At 49.9% G+C, this 11,399-nt stretch overlaps 1 protein-coding gene across 1 annotated transcript in view; it reads left to right on the top strand.

The window, feature by feature from the left end:
• Positions 1-1,066: 1,066 nt before the first annotated feature.
• The window catches only part of LOC142576603 (glutathione S-transferase D7-like), a 39,624-nt gene continuing 29,291 nt past the window's right edge, over positions 1,067-11,399 (top strand). Inside the window, exons 1-2 of the mRNA XM_075686806.1 lie at positions 1,067-1,234; positions 11,058-11,154. Of these exons, the coding sequence (XP_075542921.1) occupies positions 1,191-1,234; positions 11,058-11,154 (141 nt within the window). The 5' untranslated portion in view covers positions 1,067-1,190. The remainder of the gene's footprint in view (positions 1,235-11,057; positions 11,155-11,399) is intronic.

The following is an 11,399-nucleotide window of genomic DNA, read 5'->3' as shown; positions in this document are numbered from 1 at the left end:
CCATTTCTTTCCGGGCTTTCTTTGTCAGCCGGAGAAAAAAAGACGAGCAAAAGATCCCTTGCTGAAAATATGCCGGCAATAAGTTTATTTCAATTTCTTAGCAATCATCACTTACAGCATGGCATTCAGAGCTGTAATTAAATATTAGCTATGCGCAGTCAAATTTAAAAGTCAATGATATCAACAAAGGATGACTGACGGCTGCTCTATTCTATTGTGAACAATATGCGCTTGGTTATGTTCGCGTCGAATAGCCCGTCTATTTTCATAATGCAATGCACAATAGCTGTGGCACCTTGAACGTATACAGTATTCCTACTATACAAGCAACGCCTCGTGCACGACGGACTTTACGCGTAGGTGCTTTCCCTAGGTGGTATTTACATTCTTCGTGTGATACCATGGGAATAATGGACTACGCGTAGGAAAAGCACAAAGGAGCCGCACACACATAGCCAGAGCGAGGCTATGTGTGGTCTGACTATGTGAGGTCTGGGTATTCACACACCATGACCAAAGCGGAACGAGTTATTCCGGTCCAGAACAAATCTTGTTTTGGATCACACGTTTCCGAAAGCACCTGTGGATATATTTGCATATCGGTAAATGGCAGAGGGCTCCTGCCACTCATCGTGGACATCTTCTCGCATAATAAATTTCCATATCTCGTCGTTGCACTCCGTATACACGCTGCTTCTTCTGTTCTCTCTGAATGAAAGAAAACTCGACACCAAGGATAGGTAATGCCCACAACGCGACATCTAAAATAAATGAAAAGGGCATGCATCACTTCCCAGCAAAAATCTGTCACTCGAACCGACGTTCGTGAAATGCCGTGAGGACCCCCTTAGCGACTTCAATGCCAGAAGTCACAGTGACAGCGCCATTCATATTTGGGAGCCTTTCCACTGCGCGCCCCAGGCCCGCGCAAGGCAGCTTTTGGCTGCAAAACAGATCGCTGACGATACGAGAGTCGCGTGGTCCCCTCGCTATCGTCGACATGCCCGGATGCCACCGCCGAGAGAAGGCGAATGTAACATCCTGTTCCGGGCCCCGTGTTCTCCACATGATACGTCGCTTCGTCGCAAGGGCACGCGCGGTGCAACTCGAGGACACCGCAGTTCTCCTGCCGCCGCCATAACCAAAACCAGTCGACGCGTGAGCGAAACGGTTGTGGCCATTGACCAACCATGTCTATCGTGCTGTACCAGCTGAACGCTAGTCCGCCATGCAGGTAAGCACATGCTCAAATTAGCAACGCCGCGAAGTTGACTGCTTAAGGTTTTGGGAAGTTAGGACGAAAACTGTCACAGATCATCAAGTTAAAAACATGAGTAGCCTACTAAGAAGCGAAATACAGGTATTGATGTTCGGATAAGAGTATAAACGTTGTGGTAGTTTGTGAAATGATGTCGCAATGAGAAAATTAACCATCGAAGAGCTGGATATCTGTATCATAACAATAAACTCCAGTGAGTAAGAAATGTGGAAAAAAGAACTATACTATACTAAAAGAATGTTACAGGGGAAAAGAGGAACAGAGAAATGAGGAACACAGGAATAGGCCATCACCTAACTGAGCCAGCACCTTCTATACAGTATATATAGTATAGAGCGAACTGTATGAGGTCGTGCTGTGAAAATATGTAGCAGCGCATTCAGAGACCATTCAGAAAGCGGAATATAGCAACACACTGTTTGGATCGGACTTGCTGGTACGATCTGTTGGGAACTCGGCGCTGACGCCCGTGGTTGTACCTGGGTCGCAAGCCCCAAGGGTAGCGTTGGCCTGGCGGCCTGGGGTACAACTGGAAGCATTCGAAGGTCCCGGCAAAGCATGAGTCGACTGGTAACAACGAAACAACTTGTTTATTTTAACATCGCAAAGAGTTGGCGGTCAGGTTTGACCGAAGTAGAGAGACGGGAGAGCACTTCACTCAACTGAAGAAATCGGAGCCCTCCTTTTGGCGTCCGGGGGCAGCTGTTTTTATACTCTCGCAGTTGAGGGCAAGAAGGAACCCCTCAAAAGACGAGCACGTGAATGTACAATGGGCTAATGGTGACGCACACTGTCGTAGCGATGCCGTAGCACCATGTCGAGCACGATCTCGTAGCACCCTGTCGTGGCGCTGCGCACGATCTCGTAGCACCCTGTCGTGGCGCTGCGCACGATCTCGTAGCACCCTGTCGTGGCGCTGCCGGTCGGACACAATGACTGTAACGAGAAGATGGTCCCTGCTTTGGCATCGCCTGTTTCGGGCATAATGACTGGAACGAGATCCCTGCTTTGGCATCGCCTGTTTCGGGCACAATGACTGGAATGCGAGGAGGATCCCTAGGCGGTCGCATCGCCGCAGACGCGCCTGGAAACACCTGGCGATGAGTGTTGCGGCGACGATGATCGGGCCAAAATGTCTGCCGCCCCGCCGCAGTCGCGCCGGCAAAACCACGTGTCGCAGGCGAAACGCAACAGACCGCCCCGCCGGGGGAAGGAGATCCCGATGGACAGGGGACTGCATCCGCTGTCCGGAGGGATGTCGCTCGATGATGCTGAAGTCGGGCGTCCCTCGACGTTTCTTGAGCGCAGCGCACAGAGAAGGCCTCGTTCTCTCGTTCAGGTTCGCACGGGACACTGCAAAGTGACTTCGGGAGAGTTCACATTTTTGTTCTCGTTCCCGGCAAGCGTTAGAACTACGCTGAAACTCAACCGCTCAGTCAGCAAGCACGGCACAACCCTCACTAAGCCCTGCCAGGCTCTTTCCCCTTGTTATACCACTGCCTAGTTCCTTACAGTAGTCTAGCATCACTCAGAACGCGTCCACAAATTGAAAAATTGCACTAGAAAGCATATCATCACTTTGAAACACTAAACAAAAGCAATATGTTAAAAAAAATCCTGCCTCAGGAAGAAAAACATCAGTAACAAACAATTTTGAGGCTGATTCCTACGTTAGGGGCTTCGACTTAAGCCATCGGCGTTACCGTTGAGACTCCCCTTTTTGTAACGCACCTCAAAGGAATATTGTTGTAAAGCGAGGCTCCAGCGCAGGAGGCGGCCATTTTTGGGAGAGATGGTCTGCAGCCATTGGAGAGGGCAGTGATCCGTCTCAATGATAAACCTCGAGCCGGCTAGATAGCATGACAATTTCTGAACGGCCCACACGAGACACGCACACTCTTTCTCGGTGGCGCTATACGCCTGCTCACGACTGGTCAGCTTACGACTAGCATACAGGACGGGGTGTTCTACTTCTCCATTTTCCCGTTGGCACAGTACAACGCCCATGCCTCGCTCACTAGCATCGCACTGAACAATGAACCCTTTTGTATAGTCTGGCGATCGTAGCACAGGCTGGCTTGTTAGGGCACTCTTTAGGGCGCTAAAAGCTCTTTCCTTGGTCTCGTCCCAGACGACTGTTTGAGGCTCTGTCTTTCTTAGAGCATCCGTCAGGGGAGCCGCGATATCAGAGTACCTAGGGATGTACCTCTGATAGTAGCCGGCGACACCCAAGAACGACCGAATATCGGTCTTGGTGCGCGGTTGCGGAAAGTCTCGCACAGCGGCCACTTTTATTTCAAAGGGGCGGCGACGACCCTGACCAATCACGTGACCGAGGTAGACAACCTCGGCCTGTGCTAACTGGCACTTAGGAGCCTTGACTGTCAAGCCCGCTTCGCGCAGGCGGGTTAGCACTGCCCGCAAGTGTGCCATATGCTCAGACCAGGATGCGGAGAATATCGCTACGTCGTCTAGATACGGTAAAGCGAATTCTTGCTGTCCCCGCAACACTTTATCCATGAGGCTTGAAAAACAGTATGGCGCGTTCTTCAAACCAAAACTCAACACTTTAGGACGGAATGTTCCCATTGGTGAAATGAACGCCGCATACCTACTAGCCTCTTCTGTAAGTGGAACCTGCCAATAACCCCTGACAAGATCTAGGGTGGAAATAAACTGAGCGCTACTAACTTTCTCAAGGCGCTCCTCGATGTTAGGGATCGGATAAATTTGATCCTTAGTGATGGAATTAAGCCTGCGGTAGTCGACGCAAGGACGAGGTTCCTTGCCCGGTACCTCAACTAAAATCAAAGGGGAGGTATAATCACTCTCACCTGCCTCAATAACACCGAGCTGTAGCATTTTCTTTACCTCAGCCTCCATAATATCGCTCTGGCGGGGTGACACCCGATACGCCTTGGATCGTACTGGCTCTGGGGAGGTAAGTTCTATATCATGAGTAAGTACCGAAGTCCTACCAGGCCTCTCAGAGAACAGACCTTGAAACTCTTGTAATAGCTGGTGTAGTTCGGTTTTCTGCTCAGGCGACAGCGGTGCTTTACTGATAAGGTCACTAATGACTTGACCGGTGTCTTCCCTGTTCGTCACTGAGCCTAGTCCCGGAAGCTCGACCGGAAGCTCTTCAGGAACGTTTACCATCATGCACACCACTGCTTCCCTTTGTCTATAAGGTTTGAGCAGATTACAGTGGTAAACTTGCTGTGCTTTCCGCTTTCCTGGCAGACTTACCACGTAGTTAACGTCCGACAGTTTCTGAACAATTCGTGCTGGGCCCTCCCACTGCACGTCTAGTTTGTTGTTTAGCGATGTGCGCAATATCATGACCTCATCGCCAACCTCAAAACGACGGGCCCTGGCTGTCCGATCATAATAAACCTTGGCCCTCTGCTGGGCCTTTGTCATTGCTTCACCTGACAACTCCTGTGCCCTTCTTAAGCGTTCGAGGAGCTTAAGCACGTACTCCACCACGACTGGGTCGTCGCCCCTACCTTCCCATGATTCTCGAAGCATGCGAAGCGGAGATCGAAGCGAGCGACCGTACACCAGTTCAGCTGGCGAAAACCCCGTAGCCGCATGCGGCGCGGTCCTTAAAGCAAACATCACCCCAGGCAGACACAGCTCCCAGTCAGTTTGATGTTCAAAACACAAGGCTCTCAACACGCGCTTCATGACGGAGTGGAGCTTCTCAACGGAGTTCGACTGTGGGTGGTACACTGAGCTGTGTAACAGCTTTACCCCACACCTTTCGAGAAAAGTTGTCGTCAAAGCGCTAGTAAACACTGTGCCCTGATCTGATTGGATTTCCGCAGGAAAACCAACTCGCGCAAATATGGACAGTAGTGCATTAACTATCTCAACTGAGCTGAGTTCTTTAAGCGGCACTGCTTCAGGGAACTTTGTCGCTGGGCAGATCACAGTCAAAATGTGTCTGTACCCCGTGGCTGTTACCGGCAGAGGTCCCACAGTATCAATAACGAGCCGTCTAAAAGGCTCCGTAATGATAGGTACCAATTTCAACGGCGCCCTCGATTTGTCCCCTGGTTTGCCCACCCGCTGACAAGTGTCACATGTCCTCACGAAATGGTCTGCGTCCCGAAAACACCCTGGCCAATAGTACTCTTGCAAGAGACGGTCCTTAGTTTTCTTAACTCCTAGGTGTCCGGACCACGAACCCCCGTGTGACAAGCGCAACAGATCCTGACGATAGCATTGAGGCACGACCAGCTGATCGAACTCCACTCCTCTGCGGTCTAGATACTTCCGGTACAGGACTCCCCCTCTTTCCACAAAACGCGCAGTTTTCCTGGCGATACCTTCTTTGACATTGCAGCGCACGTTTTCCAGGCTGCCATCCTTTTTTTGCTCGGCTATCAAAGCCGACCGGCTGACTTTTAGCAACCTATCAAGTCCGTCTGACGTAGGCGCGATGAGCAAATCAGTAGATAGCTCTTCTAACTTTCCCGCGTCGGGCGTTTCCTCTCCAGTATCTGGCGCCTTTAACGTTACAGACTCAAGTCTATTCAGTTCGGGCGTGCTCTGAATATCAGCTTGCTGCGCCTCTGACCCTTTTTCGTTGTTTGATAACGTCGGCCCCGCAACTACCGCCTTTGCAGCGAGCTCCCGAACCTTCGATCTGGTTAAGGCCTGAACACTAGCTTCACCAAACAAAAGCCCCTTCTCGCGCAGGAGGTGATCGGACCTGTTTGAAAATAGGTACGGGTACTGGGGGGGCAGCATAGATGACACTGCCGCCTCCGTCTCAAGCGCTCCGAAAGGTCCTTCAATAAGCACTTTTGCTACCGGCAGACACACGCTATGAGCTTCCACGGCTTGCTTGATCCATGCGCACTCGCCCGTGAACATATGGGGTTCTACGTAAGACGGGTGAACTACATCCATCGTTGCTGCGGAATCGCGAAGCACTCGGCACTCTTTCCCGTTCACGAGGAGGTCTCGCATGTAAGGCTCGAGAAGCTTCATGTTCTCGTCAGTGCTGCCTATTGAAAAAAACACAACTTTTGGTGTTGTTTCCGGACACTGCGCCGAAAAGTGACCCGGCTTCTGGCACGTATAACACAAGCGCGCTCGCCTCATCTCGAACCGCTTTCTGCGTTTGGCTGCCGCCGTCTCTTTACGTTTGGTCGGACTGCTTTCACTCGCATCCTCACTACGCGTGTCCCCCTTTAATCTCATGGGCGTGAACCTCGGCCTCTCAAACTTCGAGCCAAATTCACCCTTTTGACCGTCCTTAGCTCCGCGAGCCCGACGCGTCACAAACTCCTCGGCTAGCTCAGCGGCTCTAGCCACCGTACTCACGTCTGGCCTATCCAAGACCCAGTATCGCACGTTCTCCGGTAACCGACTATAAAACTGTTCTAGCCCGAAGCACTGCAGAACTTTATCGTGGTCACCAAACGCTTTCTCTTCTTTGAGCCACTCCTGCATGTTCGACATAAGCCTATACGCAAACTCTGTATATGACTCACTTTTGCCTTTCTCATTTTCCCGAAACTTCCGACGGAACGCCTCCGCAGACAGCCGGTACTTTTTTAGCAGACTCGATTTTACTTTGTCGAAATCCTCTGCCTCCTCTCTATCCAAGCGAGCGACTACGTCGGCCGCCTCGCCGGGTAACAAAGTGAGCAAGCGCTGTGGCCACGTTTCCCGAGAGAACCCCTGCTTCTCGCACGTTCGCTCAAAGTTAACCAGGAACAAACCAATGTCCTCTCCAAGCTTAAACGGCCGCATCAGGTCAGTCATTTTGAACAATACGCGTTCTCCTGCACCGTGTGCCTGACTTCCATTACGAGCGCGTTCCATCTCTACCTCGAGACGCTTCATTTCCAAAGCGTGTTGACGGTCACGCTCTTGTTGCTCTCGCTCTTTCTGTTCTTTACGTTCACGCTCTTCTTTTTCTTTTGCAATCTCCCTCTCTTCAATAGTCTCAAGGCATTCCGACAGCTCGTCATCCTCAGCCTCTAACTCAAGAATAGCCTTTAGCAGTTCTGGTTTTCTGAGTTTGTCTGAGACATCCAGACCCAACTCTCTTGCAAGCTCCAACAATTTCGGTTTGCGCAACGACTTCAAATCCATGGCTGCTCTGAATGCTGCTTTCTCTACTGCTTACTATTGTCTTGCCGCAAACTAACCCGGCAGCAACGACAACCACAATTACCAGCTCTGTTTCTGACACTAACAAAAGCCTGGCAAAGCTCAGAAGAAGAAAGTCCCGCACTCACCAAACCTCGCAGGCAGGAATTCCGCGCAGTCGTTCCGCTGCAGGCAACCAGTCGTCACACAGGGCTCGTTGCACTGCTCCCGGATCGTCGTTGAGCTGCTCAGCATACTGTCAACTGCATCTCTTTGCTGCTGGCCTCCGTTGTCGCGATCTCGCCGCTGGCAGACAGTTGTTTGAAGTCGTAGGCGATCCCACCGCTGCCACCAGATGTTTGGATCGGACTTGCTGGTACGATCTGTTGGGAACTCGGCGCTGACGCCCGTGGTTGTACCTGGGTCGCAAGCCCCAAGGGTAGCGTTGGCCTGGCGGCCTGGGGTACAACTGGAAGCATTCGAAGGTCCCGGCAAAGCATGAGTCGACTGGTAACAACGAAACAACTTGTTTATTTTAACATCGCAAAGAGTTGGCGGTCAGGTTTGACCGAAGTAGAGAGACGGGAGAGCACTTCACTCAACTGAAGAAATCGGAGCCCTCCTTTTGGCGTCCGGGGGCAGCTGTTTTTATACTCTCGCAGTTGAGGGCAAGAAGGAACCCCTCAAAAGACGAGCACGTGAATGTACAATGGGCTAATGGTGACGCACACTGTCGTAGCGATGCCGTAGCACCATGTCGAGCACGATCTCGTAGCACCCTGTCGTGGCGCTGCGCACGATCTCGTAGCACCCTGTCGTGGCGCTGCGCACGATCTCGTAGCACCCTGTCGTGGCGCTGCCGGTCGGACACAATGACTGTAACGAGAAGATGGTCCCTGCTTTGGCATCGCCTGTTTCGGGCATAATGACTGGAACGAGATCCCTGCTTTGGCATCGCCTGTTTCGGGCACAATGACTGGAATGCGAGGAGGATCCCTAGGCGGTCGCATCGCCGCAGACGCGCCTGGAAACACCTGGCGATGAGTGTTGCGGCGACGATGATCGGGCCAAAATGTCTGCCGCCCCGCCGCAGTCGCGCCGGCAAAACCACGTGTCGCAGGCGAAACGCAACAACACAGTGCCACAAAATACGTATCTTAAGTTGTGATTAAAAGTGAGCAATCATGAGAAGCCTAAAATCCACGTGACGACAAGGGGAGACGAGTTCTCTCGAAACACTGGCGCGCCTTGTTTCACCACTGTTGATGATTTAACGTCCGGGCGTTCATGCGAACCGCTTGTCTTGTTTAGACATCAGTGGTAGATATTACATATACGTGTGAAAACGGGAGGCACGTTTGCGCCAGCAGGCCCCACTGAGCACTCTTTCTGCCGCAGAAGTGGTTTTTCTCGACGTCTCCCTCGCACTTGCGTTGCGTGGGAACTACTTCATTCCCTGGCATCGCTCACCACCAGACAGCGCACACGTAATGTCCGTGAATGCGGATGACTGACTGTGCTGCCTCTGCAGATCCGCCGATTGCGAGTTCTGTTCACTACGCAATTAGGCAACTCCAGAACAAACGCTACCTAAATATCATCCCTACAACAAATGTGCAATTTCAAGAACATGATTCTTTAATAAACCGAATTCATTTCTTTGACTCTTTCTGCCGTTGTAAAGTGAATAGCTTTCTTCGAATTTTTTTTTCGTCAATTTTTCAGTTCGTACCGGAGCGTTTGGAGCCGAACACCAGCTAGGTTTTTTGAGACGCAGGGGCTGTCGTGTGAGAACTCTGTGCCGTGATTCCAGAGGGCTAGGCGCCATGGGCGGTGCTAGCAGTGTGTCACATTTCTCCACAGACTAAAATTTTCTTCCCTCCTTTGGGACTCGGCAGGAAAAGCTTCTGTGGTAATCCAAGTTGGTTCAGAAATCTTGCTGCTAAAATGTTTGCAAAGCTTAGTGACACAGTCGCACCAACAATCAATGCGCATAATTACATTATCTTCGCTCGTTAATTGGTGCGTTAAATCTTAATTTATGGAGACCCTGCCACCCCCTTCCTCTTCGTGGCAATTGTATGGTTTATGCTGTAGCTACTTAAAGTATTCTTGAGCTATTACCGAGAGACTAATGTGGAAATCTTGAAGTCTAATATAATAGAGGCAACAAAGTGGAATGAGCAATATTGCTATTTTCTCATGCCGCCTTGCTTTTAGGGCACATGAATTTTGGCATCAGCCAAGAATTACAATAGGAATAAAGAACTTCTTATTGCAGTATTCTTGCACAAGGGTGTCTTACGTTCCTGCTGTGGGAAAAATCCAAGAAAGAAAGCGTACATTTTGACGGGTGTGCCACATCTGAGTTATCCTTTCTGGTAGTGCAAACCAAAGAGCCTCGTATGTAGCAGCGTCACCACAGTATGTTGCTATTCAATGTAAACAAGACGTCGATTATCAGCGGACTCTTAGCGGAAAGCATGTACCCAAACCTTGTGGCAGACTTGGACGACTCATAGGAGCCCGAAAAAAATATTACGGATTTCAAAGTCCTAACGAGAGCGATAAATGGACATCTTTGGAACCCTCAGGTTCGATATAGCTACAATTGAGCGATGAATGTTGATAGTAAATATCTTGAAATAGCTGCAGTGTAAAGATTAAAAATGGTAATGCATTAAAGTGTGACAGCTTCAGCACCATGTTTACAATGTGGTCATGTATTGTGAAATACAAAAATCACAAACCTTGAAAAAATGCTACATAACTAGCCGCAAGGCCCCTGTAAAATTATTAAATACGAGATTTTCTTAATTCTCTTGCGAAAGAAGCATGTCCGCTTCCCCCAGCAACTCTCAGACATCGAGTTCGTAACGCGGATAGCATTTTTTTATAAAAATTGTATCCTTAAAAAAAAACACCTAGCTTATCAGCGTACAAATGAAAGCGTGCAGGTGTGAGTGAACATTGTCGCAAGCTCTTGGGCCACTTGGTGCATGATGAACTTGAAAAAAGGGGGTACCAGCGAAACACAAAGGACGCGCACACAAGGAAAAGGCGTCAGACACGGACGGACACTGGACTTTCAACTGGACAGTCCAGATAAAAGTCCAGCGTCCGTCCATATGAAAGTCCAGCGTCCGTCCGTGTCTAACGCCTTTTCCTTGTGTGCGCGTCCTTTGTGTTTCGCTGGTACCCCCTTTTTTTCAAGTTCATGTGAGCGAACATTCTGCGCTTGATGTTGAATTACAAACTCTAGTTTAAGGCGACACTAGCTACTGCGTTCATCGAAGGCAGGACAACTGTGTTTTGTTTTCCGTATTTTCCTTCTCCTGTGTTGGTTCGCCGAAGAGCAGGAGCACGCGGAATGCGCGCAGTCCTTTCTCCTTGGCGAGCCTGACAGGTGGGCATAGGGTGGTCTCATTCGAACACCCTGCGAGGTCGGTGCACTGCGTCATGTTGTGTCTTACGGGGACATAAACGAAAACAAGGTGTTGAGCCGTGCTGCGAATGCAGCTTCGGAAACTTAGAAAACATGACGATTACGAAAATTTGCACTTGTATGCCATGTTTTTGATTAACACCAACGCAGCCAAAACGAGCGTGGGTGTTAGCGTCAGTTAAGGACAAATATCTCATGCGAACGATTTTTATGAGCTTTCAGGGCTGTTAGAATTGTCGCCAGGTTGGTTGGTATCGTGCTTGAACTGAAAGACGTCAATGTCCTGGCCAAAGAACAGATGGAAGATTATTTTCTAAAGGTAAGCTGGCTTCGTCTTGCGGTTCCTTGATTATCACTCACGACTTTTCACTAATGAGCATGAGCAGTGACACGTCTCTTGAAATTATAGTGCCAATCACCACATTAAAAAAAGAATGTGTGTTATTTTGCACATGTACTGGTTATAGTGACATTTTCAACTTCATTTGTGGTGGTGATGTACTACATTTCCTTCTCGCTTTTAGTATCGCGGTAACTATCATGTTGAAATAAAGACAATTTAGA

This window comes from Dermacentor variabilis, chromosome 3 (genome assembly GCF_050947875.1).
Source record: "Dermacentor variabilis isolate Ectoservices chromosome 3, ASM5094787v1, whole genome shotgun sequence".
Lineage (NCBI taxonomy): Eukaryota > Metazoa > Arthropoda > Arachnida > Ixodida > Ixodidae > Dermacentor > Dermacentor variabilis.
Note: the sequence above shows the minus strand (reverse complement) of the source record. Positions and strands in the feature narration are given on the sequence as shown.